This window comes from Ammospiza nelsoni, chromosome 1, assembly GCF_027579445.1.
Source record: "Ammospiza nelsoni isolate bAmmNel1 chromosome 1, bAmmNel1.pri, whole genome shotgun sequence".
Lineage (NCBI taxonomy): Eukaryota > Metazoa > Chordata > Aves > Passeriformes > Passerellidae > Ammospiza > Ammospiza nelsoni.
The window spans coordinates 76732328-76752763 of NC_080633.1; the positions used below are offsets into that span (position 1 = coordinate 76732328).

The window sequence follows — 20436 nt, forward strand, 5'->3', positions numbered from 1 at the left end:
GTTCTCCAGTATTTTGTTTGTAAATCTTTTTTGAGTAAAATATTTTTGAGTAAAATTTGAGTAAAGCTAAAAAAAAAATGAGTAAACATTTTTGATATCACTGATGGGAAACTGTTTCATAACTGATTCTAAAACAAAGGCTACAGCCCTGTCTCAGACAGACACAAAGGTAATGCTAAGCAGAGGAAGAATGAGGTAATAACTAAACAATGTTCTAGAGCAGCTCAGTGCTACAATGAAAATAGAAATCTCTTTTAAACTGTGATTCTTAATATTTTTCTCTGTCTCTAGAAACTAACTAGGTGTGAGAATTTTGATGAATGCTTCAGTGTAATCCTATGTAATTTGATGTTGCATGTAAATCTCTTTTATAGGTCCCTATAGATGGAATTTATTGCGGCAAATACCTTGTCATCAGGAGGATTAATGCCTGCATTAGCATTTCTGCAATAAAATCAGAAGCTAAGTGGTGAAGGCCACAGACACCTCAAACCTGGATTCCTGTGCTCGGCATTAAGCGCTGGAGTTTTTATTACTTGCGGTAGGGAAGCCATTGCCAATGCTCACAAGGAACTGCTTATCCCTCCTTCTCTGGGTCCTGTTCGATGGAGGTCTCCTAACACCACTGCACCCACAAGCACAAGAGATTTTGGAAGCACAGCCAAGAGAAAATGTTGTCCCAGTGCCAGGGAGGAGATCATCTGCCCAGCGAGTCAAACGAGGCTGGGTGTGGAATCAATTTTTTGTGCTGGAGGAGTACATGGGCTCTGAACCTCAGTATGTGGGAAAGGTAATTTTTTACTATTTCTTTGAAAGTTCAAATGATACAGAGAATATAATGTATTATAAATGCGTACCTGTTTCTGGTGGGACAAATCTACCGACAGTAGTTCCCTTTGCTCATTGCTTTTACCATCCAGCCTGTCCTGTAGCCACTATATACTTTCTGTCTTTGTATGCTTATTTCCCTATTCTTGCTTTTCATATTAAACAAATACAACAGAAACAACAATAATATAAGAAAAAACAAAATAAGAGAGTTCTGATATAAATCTGTATTTCACCACTAATTTTAATTGAAATGACTGTGATAGCATATTTGAGTTTTAGCAACATTGTACTGATATCAAGCGATAAGATATAAATTTTAAATCTTATGCCCATAATGAGCAATTATTCCTGTGATTGATATGATTATTCCAAGTCCATTTTCAGCTAATGAAGACACATCATTTTTGGTCTCTTGTCTCATGTCTCAGAACCATTTACTTTTATTTCTGATTTTTCAGATTGTTTTCAAGTGTTTCTAATATGTTTTATTGCTTCATAATTCAAAGTCCTGCACTACAGCTTTTATACTGTGTGTAGACATGCACAATCATACCTGCAGAGAATTTTTGCAATTCCCTCTCTCATTGTATGTCCACTGTTTCTGTAAGAGGGGGTAAGTAATTGACATAAAACTTTTTGATGGTTGTGGGGGTGGTGAATTTAGAGTTTTCAGATAGGAAAGCTGCAAAGGACACCTGAAGAAAATCTTAGCAGAGTGTATAATTGGATGCTGTGTATAATTTTAAGTAAAGGACTTTACTCAGTGAAAATAACAAGTCAGGAATTTCTTTCCTGAGTCCCTAAATACCACTTCCCTAGACAGCAAGGTTTCAAATTCACCTACTGTAAAAATGAGTCATCATGTTTCAGTTTTTACTTTAATATTATTGTGAACTTTTTTATTTCAGTGTACAAGTGGAAAATCTTTTTTTTTTCCCTAAATATAAATAAATCAACAGAAAATTAATTTTTCCTCCTACTCTTCCAGAAATATATTCTGAGGATGTATAAATAAAACACAATATTTTTTAGCACAGCAGCCAAAAATGTACTTGGATATTGCACGTGAAGACATTTGTGTTAAGCCCTAAAATGTATTGGTCAAAGCAATTTGCAAAGCAGTGTGTTTGTATCACAAAGTTAATACAGTGAGTAAGTCTGAAGAAAGGGGGACCATATAATGGAAAAAAATCATATTTGTGATGTCCAGTGGGCACAAGTTACACTTTCTCTAAGACAGACCTTTGTTCTGGCACCTCGCTGAAGATGCCAGCAAGGACTCTCATCACATTTGGTGCTGTAGCACAATCAATGTGACTGCTGTGCCTTTAATGTCAAAAGACAGATTTTACTGATGCATCACTATATTTTCATTAGTCTTTATTCCTTTGTGTAAGTTTTTTTTGGTAGTCATTTAGGGTCAGTTCTAAACTGCCAAAAAAATGTAACTTTTGCACAAAATTGACTATTGTCAAGGTACTAATGAGTCAACTTCTTCCTTTGTCCTGTTTTTGCTCCACTGACATTAACCTTATAAGCAACTTTAAAACAAATGGAATATTTTCATTAAGGCTAACACTTATTACAGATTCATCTGGAATATTTTTACCTCTTAAGACTTTTTGGAACAGTTACAAATCGTGCAACACTTTTCAAGTATGAGGAAAGCCAAAAAGTCAAACCCCTTTTTATATGTCAAAACATCTGCTTCTAGAGGAGAGCAATTAAATCTAGGTAACAACTTTCCTCAACAATGTTTATTTTGATGTTTATCACAATTTGTTTTATCTATATTAACTATTTCCTTTATCTGAAAAACCCAACAAACCCTGCCAGTTTTTCTATGTCATAATTGCCAAATCTCCTACAAAAAAAAAAACATAAACAAATAAACAAAACCAAGATGGAGATGTTGGTGTTTTCCCCTTATTTTCCACAAAACTCTCAATGCAGGTATAACACTGAGAGAGAGAAGTTCCTTCTAGAAATTATGCTTTTAAATAGCAAAAGTAAAACTTCATATAAATTCAAACCATTGTCAGCATACTAAAATATATCCAACAGTCACTAATGAGTATCTTTAGATCACATGCAATTTTTTAAAATCACATAACATTTTTAAGATGTTAAATGCAGTTGAGTTCTGGATTGATTGCAGAAATAAATCTGCAGAATCAAACGACTCAGCAAAATTACATCTTTATTCCAATAGCATTTATTTTCAATTTAATTATTTTTATAATGTTTCTGTTATATATTTTAAAGTAGTAATAAGTATATTATAAAGTGTAGGATGTTTCATGTGACCTGAAATCACAAGGGTTTTATCTTCTTCTAACCTTGCTATCAGGACACCTGTGCATCGACATTTATATTACTTGTTATAGAACTATTGCACTAATAATGTCCAGTAATTTATAAATAGGATTTTAATGTATCTATTAAATCAGCTGACAGTTGAGGGTGACTAGCTAATTTTGCATCCCTTTTGTAAGAGAACACCGATTTACAGAAATATTGTATTCTGTTACAGCCAGGGCATGTAATTCCTTTCATGTCTGTTTTTAAATGACAATCTCAAGGAATGTCAGGTTGCAAATCAAAATACAGTTTACAAACTGATGGGGATTAGTTTAGCTTACAGGTGGTGATTTTGAAATAGTGGCTGAAGCTTACACATTAAAAGCATTTAACTTGTTTATTAAAGTTTGGGAATCTGCTCGCATAATCTGGAAGAAGAATAAAAATCCATTAGATTAATAACAAAGGATAACCTTCTTTGCTCAACGTTCATTAAGCAGATCTAGTCTAAAAACTAAAATTAATGTATGATATTACCATGCAACCCATGAAAATGGACAGGGTGCTGGGAGTAAAATAAGGCTTGCTCATTTACTCTGCAGTGCTTTACTTGTTTTCCTGGTACTTGGAAACTCCAGAAACCAGGCAAAAACAGCAGGTGTGGATGAAGACAAAAATTTTATGCTTATTTTTTTGTGCAAAAACACACATGTCAGTGAATGGTGACAGAAATCACCAGAAGATCAAGTCCTTGAGCATAAAAAAGTTCCAGCACAGTTTACACCCACAAACAAGGCAGAAGTTTTAATTGCCCTTATGCAAGGATAGCTGAAGGGGGTGCAGCCCCACCAGCACCACAAATATGTCCATCACCTTTCTTTATTGCTGTGTTTCAGCAGTGACATACAGAGGCAGCAAAATAAAATGAAAGTTCAAGAGAACAACATGGTCAAGACAATACTAGCAAAGGTTTTGGTTGTGCTGCATGAGGCATTTTCCCTTTATATGTCTTTGCATTCCTAGTGTGTAAATGCATCTTATCTTTCTTGTGTTGCACACCTGCACATTTGCTTTCAGTGAGAATTTTTTTGCCGTATGTCCTCAAGTTTGCAGAGACAGGCATATGGTATTTGTACTGGATGCAGACTGTACTGAGTGCATAGGAAAAGATTGCACAGTCCTTTTCAGTGTAGTGGACATTTCTCTTCTATTTTCCAGTGTAGCAAAAATAGAAAAAAAACAAACAAAAAACCAAAGAAAATAAATTAAAAAAAAAAAACAACAAAAGAATAACAAAAATAAAAACCACAAAAAACCCCAAAAGCCCCCAACCAACCAACAAAAAAGTCCAACAAAAATCCCAGAACCTCAGCTTACCAGATATTTTTCTGCCAATTAATAACCTATGTTTTACAAGTTTGTTGTTTAAACCTCTGTCAAATTAATGCATGCTCACACACAAACAACTACAGATCTTGTTTGTTAAGAAAAGGATGCTGAAAAATTTAATACTCATGACTGTTCTATGGCAGTGCAGGGTAATGTAACAATATGGTATTTTTCATCTGACTCTGTCCTGAGAAAGCCTCATCATCTTCAAAGGTTTGCCCATATATCAAGGCAGAAAGAGTGCTGATTTGGAGGAAGCAGAGCTCTACATCTATGAGTAGAACAGCATGCTTTTTCAAAACCTTATCATTTATCTTCTGCATCTGAAATATAAGCATAGAATTTATTTAGGCACTTTTTAGTGGATAATTTTTAATATGATGGAATTAATGTTGACCACCTTCCATTAGGCTTAAATCAACAGGTACTTCTGAATACATGTTCTCTTTTTACAGTTATTTTCCCTCTTGGGTGAGTGTCTGCATGACAGGGCAGTCTGTAAAGGAAATTATGCACTGCTTTATTTGAATCTGTTCAGACAAACAATTTTACAGAGCAGTGGCTGTCATTTTGGCATTATTCATAAGCACTGAGTTAACTTGAAAGAAAAACTAAAATTTAAGGAAAAGAAATACGTGCAGTGAATTTGAAAACTGCTGCCCTTTGAAGGGAAAAAACCACTTAAATCTATTCATAAATGTACCCAGATTAAACTCACCTTTTAAAATTGTATTTCCACTAGATTTCTAGTAATATGATCACAATAATATTTCATTTAAAGTTGTCAAAATGTTTTTTTGTAATTTATCAGATTCCATTCCCAAAACAGAACTAACAATATTAGAGATAGCTGTGTATTATTTCCATTAGACATTTGCACAGTGCCATCATCAAGGAGATGAAAATTGTTTCAGGGAATGCTGCTAGTAATGTATTAATTGACTCCCATGATGCAGGACATCAGAGTTACTCATTCTGTGTGATTTTAATATGAAAGATATGCTATGTATAAGAATGAGCTTGTTCCGTACATCGAACATATACTCAGCTCTGTCTGCTGACATCAAAGTGAAATCTTGTTGGGCCCTAATGGTCTTTAGATAGTAATTTAAAGAGCAATCAGGCATGATCATATTAACCTGGCTTACTAAATTGGCTTATGGAGTTTATGCCGTGCACATACTCAAGAAAAAGCACTGTCACAATTTATAACAGACAAGGAAACTGATGAGGAGAAAATAAATGGTAAAAAAGGTGTAAGAGGAATCAGAACTGGTATCAGAATTCTGTATTACTTTTCTTGCTCTGTTGAGCTGAGACCTTTGTCTCTCCCACTTATGTCTGTCTGGTGAAAAACGTGATGACTTTAAAAGCTTTGCATCCTGTATATTGCATAGAGTATGTGAGACACAAAGTAATTTTGACACTTGAACATGAAAGTGTGAGAAGGAAATGGAACCATGGAAACACAAAACCCCCATGAGCGAGCCAGACTTGCATTTAATGTTTACTCCTGGAAACTAACCTTTTTACAAGGTGTACAAAGACATGCAGCAGAGATGAACAACTTGCAACAGAATGTTTATTATTGATCTAGTGGCTTCACTTTGTTTATTGATTTGCTTCAGTAGCTCATAGCAGGTAAATTAGGAGCGTAGTAGTGGTAAGATCTCTTGCCTGTGGTCCTTACATTGATGAAAATTATATGAGGTATTTGAAGCTAGGAAAAAAAAAAAGGAAGGACTAGGTTTTCACTGATTGCGTGAGAGAGGAAAAAGAGTGAGATCAGGGCAAGGCAAGAGCAAAATAAAAGGGAAGGATCAACTTCTTGAGCTGTCACCCACATTTTAGAGGATGTAAAATGTTGAGGTTATTGTTCTGAACAGCTAAGGAGGTCACAGAGTGAAATATTTCAAACTCTAAAATTTAACAGGCTCTGCTATGCAAGGATTCAGTGATCCCTGTAGAAGATCCAGAGCCTGTGGAAATGGTCCTGTTAGAATGAATGACTGAGTCTCACAAGACCTCCCAACACAGCTGAGTGTAGGGTGCTAATGGTGCTTGCGTGTCTGAAATTTTGTTGCCAACATAGGTGGAGAAACCCAAATGAGATTGTAGAAATTAAACTGCTAAAGAAAAATCTTACACATATTCTAGTTTTATTTGGAATGCTTCTGTATAAATGGCTTCACTTGGGCAGAAAGTTTATTTAAACAGGAAAATACGGGAAAAGATACTTTAAAAAATATTTCTAAATTCTTCAAAGGACTTGAGGAGAACTGACAAATCAAAACATTTTGTCCTCCTTTAATCCAAGAAAATTTGAAGATTTTTTTTTCTTTTTGACCTAAATATGGAGTTTGGCTGAGAATTTCTGATTCACCTGGTAGACATATTGTTGTTGATAGTCAGATCAGACATGGGCATGTATTCTGTATGTCAGCAATGCAAGCTGAATTTATAATTAGTGAAACATTAGACCATCAATTAAAACTCAGCTGGGATCATGAGACCTTCTTTCTGGAAAATCGTCAGAATGCCAAGTAATAAATTAAATAGAATTTGCCAAACAGCAAAATGTGGGAAAGTATTAAATACCTGGAGCCATTCCTGTATCTGGCTAATTATGTGTAAACTGAAATAACAAGATGGTTGAGAAATTGAATAAAATTTGTGATTACTGCGACATACAAGATGTTTAAAAAAAATGAGATACTATAATGCCTCAAATGTGCTACAAAAGTATAAATTTTCAGCAGGAAAACAAGAAATATAGAAATATTAAGGAACTGCTAAGTGACAGGACACTAGATTAAAGCTCAGGATTTCATATCTATGAGATGGATAACTTTTTTCACAATAGGGACTTTTTTATTTCCTTTGCTCATTTTAGTGGGATGCAGATTTGGCATTAAAACAATAATTGGGAAAGAAAATTAAACTGCAAATTTTAGAAATATAAATAATTTATAATTCTACTTAAATAATTGTGAAAATTTGGATATTTATACAGTTTTCAATGAGAAGCAGAACTGTGGAAATGGACCTGGGTGTCCTGGTCAATGTCAAGTTGAACATGAGCCAGCAGTGCCCTGGCAACCAGGAGGGCCAACCCTGTCCTTGGGGCATCAGGCACAGCATGGCCAGCCTGGCAAGGGAGGGGATTGTCCTGCTCTGCTCTGAGCTGGGGCAGCCTCACCTCCAGTGTTGGGGCAGTTTTGGGTGCCACAAGGTAAGAAAGACATTAAATTATTAGGGAGTATCCAAGGAAAGGCCACGAGGAAGGTGAAGACCTTGAGTAGAAGTACAAGGAGCAGCTAAGGACACTGGGTCTTTTCAGCCTCCTCCTGGACAGGAGGAGACTGAGGGGAGACCCCATTGCAGTTACACCTTCCTCGTGAGGGGAAGAGGAGGGGCAGGCACTGATCTCTTCTCTCTGGTGACCAGTGACAGGGCCCAAGGGAACGGCCTGAGGTTGTGTCAGGAGAGCTTTAGGCTGTAAATCAGGAAAGCGTTCTTCACCCAGAGGGTGTTTAGGCACTTGAACAGGCTGCCCAGGGAAGTGGTCACAGCATCAGCCTGACAGAGTTCAAGGAGGATTTGGACAGTGCTGTCAGGCACATGGTGTGACCCTTGAAGCTGTTCTGTGCAGGAAAGGACTCAAAGTTCTTTGTGGGTCCCTTCCAATTCAGAATATGCTGTGATTCTGTGATTAATTTTTCTCTATAAAATGCATGTTTGAAAACATAACATGAAAAATCACCATGAAAAATCGAAATTCAAAGCCAAAGTATGAGCATGAAACAGAATGCAACAAAATTAAAACCTAAATTCATTTTTTCAAACAAAATTAAAAATATCCTGAAACAACCCCCCCCAAAAAAACTAACCAATAAAACCCAAAGAAACCCATAAAGAAGCAAGCAAACAAAAACCAAAAAAAAAACCTCCATAAAACAAACTCAAAACCCCACCGCTAGAATCAATTATTAATAAAACATGCTTAATAAGAAAAAGAAAGAATAATTTCCCATGAGCTGTCCAGCACCACCATATAGGAGAAGCTAGCAAATTAAAAGGTTATCTCATCTTCAGTCACTGCAGTTAACATCCTTGTGTGCAAGTCATAAACAGAAATGATTGGGATTGGCAGTCCTGTCAAGTGCTGCCATTACATAAAATAGTTTGTGATTTAGGGGCCTGAAAATGTTTTAACAGCAGATGTCCTAAAGTGAAAAACCCCCTGCTCTTCTGATGGTGATATATCAAACCACAATTTCTGCTATATGGCATAGAAAGCAGTGGACTTGGAGCAAATATTGGCTTTATGGCAATGACTGTTTCCCTCCCTCCCAGCAATGCCTCATGTCCCACAGGCTCTACATGACCTGTCTCTCTTCCCCCTCTAGAGACAGACATTCCCTAATCCTCCTTTCTGTCTCCCTGTATCTGATATCCACTGTGGTGCAAAAGTTACAATCAACTTATTTCTTGCATAGGATCTGTTATATATCCTATTAAATTCTGAGGAATTAACAGAGTTAACAACAGCTTAGAACTCCACAGCTTCTCTTCCTGATTCAAAAAGACCTTGTGTACCCAAAATCTTGCTTATATTTTTTACACAAGTTAGTGAAATGAATTGTCTTTCATAAATGAGCCTAACCTTTATTACATAATAATTATTTCATAAAACAGAATAGATTACATATTTTTCTAGCCAGGAAAAAGTGCAGAAAACTCAACATGAAAAGTCATAAAAGGTCTTAACAAAGAAAGTGGAATGAGACAAGATTAAAACTGAGGACTTAATACATAAAAATAACCAAATATTTATTAGATGTCCCGTAGTGGTTAATAATTTTGTAACAAGAACACTCTGGTATAGTTTTCTCCCTGTTATCACTTACTTATCATTTAGCCAATCTAAATGGAGATTATAAAATCCCAAATAATCCAAATGCCTTGTAGAGGCATTTGCAGACTCTTAGAAACAGATGATGCTGTTTCTAAGGGAGGAAGATGATATAAAGCATAAAAACATTCTGGTGCAAAATTACCCTTTTCCTTCCAGTATTTTTTTTAAAAACTCCAAAATAACTCTAAGATGATTTCCTTGATGTAGTGCACTGTGCAGTACCAGATGCATGTGTTCTATGACTGCTGCATGGCAGTGATACATGTGCCCTATGGGCAGGAGAGGGTGACTAAGGAGAAAGGTGATTATATCCACACTGCTGGGTGACATGTCCCTCGCCCTCCCAGCCCAGGGGCTGGTCTCACAAAAAGCGAAAAAGGGAGGAGAAAAGCTGAAAGATATACTAATGAGAGAACACAATGTCCACTAACATTGACACATACTAAAATTAAAACTACATTAGTTTTAATTTTAAATAACTAGATAAATTTAATTTTCCCCTGGAGAAGACTGTGTTTCATAAATGCATAAATACATAAATACAATGGCTTTTGTCTAAATAGCTGTGTGCAGTAGTTATTCTTGTATTTATAATAAGGGAAAAAGGTGTGTAAAGAACAAAGCAAACTTGCAAAAGAATTCCTGTCTTCTAGCATCAGTTGTAATTATAAAAATTATTATCTTGTGTGCATTGTATTTATTTTAGCTGTCAGTCCCTGAACATGTAAGTTAGAGTTGTTATTGATTCTGTTATCAATGATTGATAGTGTTATGCCATTAAAACCTTGCTACTCCTTGCTAAAAAAATAGATTTCCAGTAATAGATGAATCATTCACTCCTATTTTTGTGAAAAGTCTTAAATTGACCACTGAAAAAACATTACTATGTTTCATCCTCCACACTATGATTCAGCATCAGTAAGGATTTGGCTGGGGCCTATGTTGTTTAATATCATCATAAATTATCTTGGAAAGTGTGAGAGTATCCAGGGAAGTGTTTGCTTTTCAAATTAAGCTACTAAAAACAAAAGCTAGATGGAAAAAAATGGGAAAAACATTATGAAACAGAACTAAAATAAGACATGAAATCTGATGGAAAGCAGTACATTCTGTGGGAGGAGGGGAATAATTCCAGTTTCATTAATAAATTGTTGTTCTCTGTGGAAATGATAATCTCTCTCAAATGGGATCTTGTTTCATAATAGCTGCATGCACATTTGTGTAGTGTGCGTTGAGTGCCAAAAAAAGCAAATGGGATGTTAGAAATTCTTAGCAGCAGCTGAAGGAAATAGATGTCGTTAATATAGCTTTGTATCTAAATTTCTGGTGAGCCTGTAGTCTCAGAGAGCATGTGTCCCAAAGAACTTGGAAAAGTACAGACAAGGACAAAAGGTTTATCAGGACTTTTGGATTGACTCATCAGTGAGGAATAACTGAGTAAGATAAGTTCACTTAGCCTGGAAAAGAAACAAAGAGAAGGAGATAGGAAAGGTCTCAAAAACGTCTAGAACATAGGGGTGAGACTAAAGGGAGGAGATTCCTGCCTTCACCAATACAAGATGTGTGGGGCACAAATGAAGCCAACAGTTTGCCCATTCAGAGCAAAGAAAAGGAAGTGATTCTTCACAAAATGAATCAATCCAAATTAGGTAGCTCCATGCCACAGGCTGCTCTAGAGATAACAGATTTTTTCATGTTAATGATAAAAGAATGAAGAAATTATTAAAAAATCAATTTCCCAAGGCTAGTAACTGTAGTCACCACCAATATCCATGAACCACTGGATACCTGGCAATTATGTGGTGATCTGTGACCCTCACCTTTGCCAGAGGCAGAGTTCTGGGTTGGAGGCCACGTGCACCCAGTGCAGCATGCTGGGGCCAAGCATGCTTTGGGGTCCAAGGGTAGTAACAGACGTGCTCCTTCACCTAGAATAAAATAGCAATAAGTGTTTGTATTAGTCATTAGTTTCCAAAACTGACTAATTTAACTTTGTTGCATGCGGTTTGGAGAGTTTAATGGGCAGGGAATTTCATCAAGTAAGAAATCAGTTCTAAACAGAAAAAAGACATTTTATTAAATAGCATTTCTTCTAGTGAAAAATATAAACATTTGTCTTTATATGTAAAATGCAAACATCTGCAGTATTTCATGTAGCAATTTACTGATTTTTTTTCTTGATTTGGATGTATTAGTAAAAATGTTAGGTTCATAAAACATAAGACAGTAGTCTAGGTCACTATTACAAACGTAATGCCAAGAAAAATGTCTGGTTAGCAAGAGGCTTGGGATATTGTTGCAAATCCTCGTCTCTTTCAGTATCTCATACTGCCAGCCATTCCACCCAAACTGCTTCTTTAGTTTTCTAGTCCATGTCACTGGCTAGAGGATTGTCCTTAAAACACCCTTAAAAAAAGCTGAGCCTCTTCAGACCCCTTACAAATCTCCCTGAGGATTTATTCCATCTGAAGCTGAGCTAAGCACAAAACACATTTGTTATGCTGAGGATGCAGCCCACACACTCAGTTGGTGATTTGGTTTCCTCTCTGAGTCTCAAAGGAAACTAGCTCAGCCTATGCTCAGGTCAGCTTGGGAATGTGGGGGGACTTGATCAGGTGCAGTGAAACCTCCCAGGCAAGCTCATCACCCACATCCAGCATCAATGTGACAACCCTTGAACCACAGTGGTACCCACACTCAAACTCAAACATGCTTGCAAAAGACAGACAGATACAAAGCACAAATATTCCTGTATGTCTTCTTGCTGGGATATTATTACCCTCTTATGCAAATCTTATGGCATTCTTATAAAAGACAGTAGGTGATTTAAATTATACTTTACAATCTGCTTCATGAAAATAAAATGACCTCTTTAAAGGGATGAGAGTTGTGATCATGTCTTGTTATTCCGACTGCCTGATAAGCTGAAAATCAAGAAGTAATGAAAGGACTTTTTTTATTACACCTTCTTCATTACTTCTGTGGAAAAATTCCTTGTTCATCTTGCAAGCTTAAAAACCTTCAGAGTTCTGTATATGTTTGCATATAGTCTTCATATACAAAATTCCACATAGACTGAGGGAGAGCAAGTGTTTTATGTGCTGGTTGAATAAGAATTTAGGTCTGTCAGGAAGTTGTACACCAGCCTTTTGGGTTTTATTTAATTTTTGGGTCTTCAAAAACCCTTTTTTGGTTTTCAGTTCAAGTTGTCCTTTAAATAAGATTAAGGTGAGACAAGATGAGAGAATTTTCTGTTCTAATGTCCTAGAGGATAATGTAAATAAATGAGTTTTAATTAGCAAATCCTTTTCTATGTCACTGTGGCAGTAGGTAAATTGTAGACCCCGATGATTATTCTATACCATTCAGCAGAGGTTGTTCTATTTAATTTTTTTCTCATAGCACTGGTTTTCAGGAGTGATGTCTGAGTAAGATGTTGATCACAGCTGATTCTGAATTTTTTATGTTTTCTTGTACCTTGGTGTCAGTGTAAAATTACTACTTTGAAGAGAGTACAGTTTTTAGTGTTTCATAATGCAGGATCCAAAGGTATTTTCTTGAGTGTGTCGTGTTGTAGATTTGGATAGTCAACAAGAGGTATTGTGTCAAAACCCATCAGCCTATAAATATGTATGTATTATTGCTGATGTGAATTAAGGATTATAATGAAAGAGTGAGATAGGACAATTTAATTGGTGTGACAATGTTGGTTTTTTTTACTATGAGAATTGAAGCATAAACTTCAAGAAGAAAGCTAAGGAAAAAAGCCTCCTTGACATTATTAGTGCAGTATATATTTTCTAGAAATTAAAAGTACTTCAGCACTGTCATATAAGCCAGCTAATAGCTCTTGCTTGTCAAATCCAGCTGTATCAGCCCAACAGCAGGTAACTGCTTCTAGTTTAATTGATGCCAGTATTAGAGTCCAAGAAAATAATCAATGAGTGTTTGCAGAATCAGGAGATTCCTACGCAAGCCAAATGAATTCTGGCAGACAGCATTTGTGCAGATTAGGAATCATTATATAAAACTTCAGAATCTGACCAGTACAACTGAAATTTTTTTTTTCAGTTGCTGTAGTATTTTTAAAAAGTAAAATATTTTCTTATATTGAGTAATTTAGATGCTAATAAACTAATTTGATATTATCACGAAGTTAAAAGGCAATAACAAGTGTGTAATTCATATTAGAAACAGTAACTTGAGTTGGGTTTTTTTGTATAGCAAAATACAGAGTCAAAAATAAGTCATTCTTTCATTTGGATGCAAACAAGATTGGGTTTGGTTCTGTTTATGTACTATTTTATTTACTCTATTCACCATTTTGACATGTTTATTGCATTGTCATATCTGAAAGCTATTGTAAGGCCTGGCTCAGAAGTGCACTTGATCATTCCTTTTTCAGCAAGCTGAGTCTCCTGCCAGGTGAGTCTGGTAACAAATATAGCATAATTTTATTACCCAGGGTAGTAAAACTAGATATGCTGAAAACTAAAAAATAAATTAATGTCTAATCTATCATTTTGTTTTGGAGCAACACATTTTAGAAAGAAATTTTAATTGATCCTACAAAAAAAAAATTTCTCTGTCCTCTTTGCTGATTAACCTGTCTATAAAGTAGAGTGATTGAAAGACATGCTTTTATGGGCCTCATCACTTAGGCATCTGAACATTTTAGTCGCTATCCTTGTAGTGGCTCTGTGAGGCAAGAAAGTAGCAGCTCTCTTCCCTAAGTAGGGAGTCGAAGCACAGGAAGACTGAATTATCTGCTTGAATAATTTACAAATGAAATTGATACCTTAAAAACTAGAAAGTCAATCCTTCTGGTTCTTCTAATTTTTGTTAAATGTGGGGCTTTTTATATAAATAATGCTTTATAGTTTGATATTGTCTGGATTGATAAGTAGGCTGTTGTGTCTCTGTTGAAGGACACAGCTACAGGGAGCTGGGCAGATCTGCCTACCTGGAAATTAAATAAAGGATTACTGATTAAATTTTCCTACATCCAGCACTGCAGTGCTCTTTAGATTAAATAGTTAGCTTCCAAGTCCATTCCCAGCCTTGACATTAATAATGTCAAATTTGTAACTGCAAGGTAGAAAGTGAGGTAAAGTAAGCTCAAGGGGAAGAGGGAAGGGGATTAAAGGTCAGTGCTGTTAAGTCCTCATGAGCCCACAGTATTCGTGGATCATCAGAATAGATGACAAAATTATGAAAATAACTGGCAAAACAGGCAGCTAAGAGTCTTGTGTTTCTAACAGTCTGTCTGCCTTGTGCTTTATGGGTATTCACTTGTGTTCCTTGCAATAGATTGTTAACATGTTTCTTTGGGGAGCCCAGCCCCAGAGACTGATTCTGAAGTAATGGCTTCCTTGGTGTATTAAATAATTCTGACAGGCTGCTCATTTTCTTTAATTATCTCCAAGTATTGGTGGTTAAAAACTTGTAAAAAGTAATGGTATAAGTAATTAGCCTATTGGCATTACTTTTCCTATAGGCTATACAAGGTAATAGGTTCTGAATTTGATCACATTTTATGCATGGTACAGATAATTTTTTATTATTGGTAAAAATATAAAATGATATTTTTTGAGAGAAAAAAAGCATGTGAAATCCTTCTTCCTAATATCTAGGACAGGAACCAAAAGTTCTTTTATTCTGTGCGTTTGTGGAGAGTCTACTCTCATGTTTGTTAGTGGTGTACAAGTCCATATGATGAGTTAAAAAAGTAGGTAGAAATTATTTGCTCCACTAATTTATCTCCAGTATTACTTTCCAATAATGTAACTCAAACTATAGGAAAAAAGTAAATTACAAAGATAAATATGAGTAAATTTATTCAAGGACTTTTCAAAGCCATTGATATTGTTTCATGACAATGTCTCAAAACACTTTGAAAGTCATTCTTAGTCTTAATGTTCATTAATGTTATACACTAAAGGAGAAGGTGAGCATAAAACAATGCCTACAAAGAAAATAAAGACAGTTTTTCTAAATGTTGTCAATACCCCACACATTTTGACTAAATTTATTAAGAAAAAAACATTTTCAGAAATTGTTTTTCAGATTCAGGGATTTTTAAGTAAATTTTCATTTTATCCTGTTAAATTCCAGTCCACTTTATACCACCACAAATTTTATGATCAGCTAATGAGAGATCTATATCTTTACTTAAAGATACCATGCAGACATAAAGTTCACTTCCATTTTGGGCTCTGTCCAAAAAATAAATGGGACCTTTCTTTAAAAATTCTTTTTGATTATTTCAAAATTAAAATACTATACTTCCTAAATTCTGAAGCATAGCTGTGTTTCAGAATCATTACCAGATTGCTGGCAGATCTCCATGAGTGTTTTCATTCTGAAATAAAGGGCACTTTTGAGGCAAATTTTTTGATCATTCAGACTTACTGTAGTTTTGTTCACATCAAGAGAGGTCTTGGAGAGTACAAACAAGATCACTTCTTGGTAAAAAAAGCTGAGAGGATGCACTACATGAATTGGCACTTAGTCCACTGAACCAGATGAGATTTTGTTCGCAGCAGAAAACCGTGAGGTGCGTTTATTGCCTGCATCATTCCTCTCCATCAGCTGCTCCGTTCTACAGAACACTCTCACTGGTTCACGTTACCTGCTAACACAGGTACAGCCTGTGTCTAATAAAAAGTAGATACAGAGACACTACCCAGGGCTACGAGAGTCCTGGCATATTTAGTCAGCCATCTTTCCCTAAATTTTGGTTAAATTTTCCAGTATTTTTAGGATGACCTACTGAGCAGAAGAGATTTATACTGCTAATGTACTAAGGTGGGGAAGAAAGTAAGCAAAATAATAGTATAATGCATGAACATATAATCTCAATTTTGGAGTCACTTTTAGTGATATTTATATTTATGGTCCTTACATGCTAGAATACGTAAAAAATTCAAGTTTTTAGTGTATATCTTTCATGACTTACAATCCTTGGAAAATCTGAGTACTACAAATAAGTCTTTACATTGTTTGTGTAAAATGCTATTGATTTAGAAGAAATTAACTTCTAAGTTTGCTGCTGCATGTCTGTGTGTCTATGTGTCTGTGTGTCATCTGTAAGTAAAAGTTACATTTATCCAAGTTATCTTTTATGATTAGTTCTTATCTGTGTTGGAACATGTTCACCCATTACTATTCATGTTGCAAAAAAACATATCAAGAGCAATAAGAATGATGAGATAGGTCAAATTTATGTTGAAGTCACCAAGATATTTCAATTTGAATAAATTTTTACTTGCTCTAAATGATTTTAAGACAAAGAATGAAACAGGCAATGCAAAGTTAGAAGAATTGTGCCAGAAAAATGAAAAATTATTGATATATTTAGTTTATAATACATGTTGTATGTGAACAGATTTTTTTACTGCAATAATGAAAGATAAAATGAAATATATTTCAATTATTTTAATTAAATTGAAAGATAAGTAGAATAGTCCAACTGAAATCTGTATTTTTCAAGATAAAGATTTTCTTGTAAAAATGATACAAGGTGTTATGAAGAAGTAATTTTTAAATACTTGTTTATACTCTTATCATTATTTTTATTTCTCTGAAGGCTAGTACTGCTGAATATGTGCTCCTGAAAATATTCACGGTAATATTTTCTAAACTAGGAAAATTAATATTTAAAAACATTTTTTTATATATAAAATATATGAGAAGGATATATACATAATTCACAATCCATGATAGAGAAATCTTGTATGTAGAACACAGTCTAAAATGCCATCTGTTTTTTTCCTTTAAGGTTCTCATGAAATGTGTATTTTTAAAATACTTGGCTATGTAAAATTCATTTGCCCTTTCTTTTGGAAACATTTGTTAACTGTTTTGCAACATCCATTAGTAATGCATGCAGTTTACACCTTTGATCACAGTCTTCTCTTTTTTTCTTCCTTTCTCTTTTTTTTTTTTTTTTTCATTTTTCTCTTCCATGTTAACCAGGAAAAGAACTGCTCTAAAACAAGCATATGGACAATCTGTGGGTTTCTGTTTGTGTGTGTAAAACCTGCACTTGGGGAAGCTTAATTTAATTATTTACTTTTGAGCTAGTAAATGATCCAAATTTTGTTCTCATGGGTCCTCTGGTTTTGCAGTCTTGACCTTTAGTGGTTTTGGCCTTAAACCTTCATCAAACTGACCCAGGTTTATATGGAAGGAGAACAAGTTGCTGTAGTTGGTGTTCTCTGTAGAGCTGATGTTTCTCTATTCTCTCTCCCTCTATCTCTGTCTCTGTCTCTCTCACTCACTCAGCTGGAGTTACTAAGATCAATAACTTCTTAGGTGCTCCTAGCAGAAGTTCTATAAAATTAGACTATTCTTCTTCATTTCTCTGACTTCTGAGGTTTTATGGTTTGAATGAAAAGCAAACTTCACACTCATCTACAACTATTGTGCTAGAAGGCAGCTGAACGATTGAGTACTGCCATTAAAGTCAGTATACTTTCCCTGAATTCTGTTTAAAAGTTGTACCATTGGGCTTCTTTGTACCATTCTATTCCTTTGTCTGTTTCCCTTCCTCTAAGTAGGGCTGATAATGCTCTCTGAAAATTGATGTAAAGTTATCATCTGTAGCTCTTACATGAACATGGTTTTGTAGAACCTGAACATCATTAACTTTCCTTTGTCAAAGTCTGTAATACCGCTGGGGCTCAGCGTGTCGCTACACAAATCCTATATACACCCTGCAGTGCTGATATGTGCTGCTAATTTGCTGTTGCCATGACTAGTTTATTATTTTGCCAGTTCACAGGGAAAAGTGCTTTTCCATTCTTTTCACAGCTGGCAGTACTGCTCAGCCAGGCAATGTAGGAGTTCTTGTGGGCTAAGTAGAGAAAGAGCTGGTATCTGCTGCCCTGGAATGGCATTGGGACAAATACCTTTCCTGTGGGACACAGGTAGGTGTAACAGCAGGATCAGCCTACAAAATGTAGTCAGTAATGCTGGGAAAACCGTGGTTTACTTTTCCTTTGGGAAGTCTTGCCCTTTTGGGAAGTCATTTGGAAGCACCTTACAACCTTCCATTAATGATTCTGGTGCATTTATGTTGCTGTGCTGAGGAGGGATGTTAGAAAGTTGCACTGCACTCATGGGGAGCAATATCCTTCACCTGAGGCCTCTCTTTTATAACCTCTTTATGGACAAGCACGTATCTGTTCTTAGCTGTGCTTTGTACAGCCCAGCCTGGCTGAAGCACCTATTCATCTGCCTATCAAAGGCATGACATTCACAGATCACAGGCAAGTTGGAGAACTACTCTGAATGTATTTTTTTTCTGTCTTCCAAAAATATTTCTTGCTGCTCCTTCTTAAAATTGAAAACAGTGCCTGTTGAGTGCAAACTTGCTTAAATTCTTAAACAGAAGAATTTTTGCGAACAAGCTAATCAGCATCAAATCAGATTTATTTATGTACTGAAGAGACACCTTCAGATTGTCCCATCCTTTTTTCTTCTAAAATACAGCTTCAATTTCACATTAATTTCACACTTAAGAAAGAATTTGTATATGTTTATCTCACAGGGACAAAATTTGAGTTCTTACAAAAAAAATAAAAAATCCAAAGGATCCCATATTCCACAGTTGGCCATATGGTGCTGGTAACGAAGGAGTCATTCAAGACCCAAAATTATTTCTAGGGGTCCACAGTACTAACCCAGACCACAAAATAGATGCTTCAGGAAATCAGAAATGCTACACTGCTACTAGTGGTACAGTGTAGCTGGTATATCAAAATATGAAGAAAGTATCTAACTTATGCTCCAGGTACCAGCTGTTCCATTAGTGGAAACACCACTACTTGGTAGTATTACTTAAAATAAACTAATTTTAACAATATTTTCATTTTATGTGATATTGGTACTAAAATGTCTTGTAATCAAGCTAAGCTCAGTCTAACCAGGCTATTAAGTTAATGATTAGCAAAGAAATCTTGATGTATTTATGAATTTTAAAATATTCATTGGTGTTTCTTACTACATTTGTGTATTTTAAAATGATATTTATAGTAAATTTGGTATTCAATTGAATTCTTAGAGAACAACATTATCCTGATATGGTTGTAAGTGTGCTGGGACATAGATTATTCATGATTTTATAGCATGAAATTTCGTTGTGACAGGTGTTTGGCATCCCAAAACACCAATTTGTGTTTCCAGAAAATGTATCATTGAAATGAAAAATATGTACATTTAAGGCACACATATAGTAAATCAAAAGCTTGGTCTTGCTTAATTTTTTTTTCTGTCTGTGCTATATGATTTTTTCAAAGAAAATTTTGCAGCACTCAAAACAAGGCCAGCTGGATGCCAACAAGAGATGAATCTATTCTGAAAGCTTAAAAAGGCTCACTACAGGTGAATGCTGTATTATTCTCATTCTGCTAAGCCAGCCTCTCAAAATGCTTAAAGGATGCGGCTCTAAGCTGGATCTCACAGCAGCTCAAGGATGCTATTTCCCTGCGCAGATTGGAAGGTCAGGGTGGGAAGGTTGGAAGCTCTGTGCACAAAGCCTTTCTTTCTTCTTATTGAGTCAAATAAGACTCTATTACTTAAAAACCTTATTCCTTTAATACAATCAGCTCTGTGGGGCGCGTGGCTGCTGTAAATAGACCTGTGCCCTACTGTGGATATGGGCTTTGGCAGTTACATGTTATTCCCACTAAATAAATAAAGGGCAGTTATACAGAATACATCCTTGCATGGCTTTCCAAGGATGGCTTGCAGACTGTCTGTTTAGGGCTTGTACCTGCTATGTTCCTACAGTCAGTCACACACTATGATCATAGTTTGGTAGTTAGAGCTTGCTCCTGAATGAGATAGGGAAATACAACTTGCCTCAATACTAGAGTGAATTACTATTCGATTACTTTAAACAATACTTACAAGAGAATATGCTCATAAGGTAGTTTTCACCTTGCATCTATTCTGATTCATTAAATCAATACTGCAGAAGACAAATCATCATC

At 35.5% G+C, this 20436-nt stretch overlaps 1 protein-coding gene across 2 annotated transcripts in view; it reads left to right on the plus strand.

The window, feature by feature from the left end:
- The first annotated feature begins 552 nt into the window (after positions 1 to 552).
- Positions 553 to 20436, plus strand: part of CDH12 (cadherin 12) — a 153845-nt gene continuing 133961 nt past the window's right edge. For both annotated transcript variants that reach the window (XM_059469163.1, XM_059469171.1), the window contains exon 1: positions 553 to 790. In XM_059469163.1, the coding sequence (XP_059325146.1) occupies positions 560 to 790 (231 nt within the window). In that variant the 5' untranslated portion in view covers positions 553 to 559. The remainder of the gene's footprint in view (positions 791 to 20436) is intronic.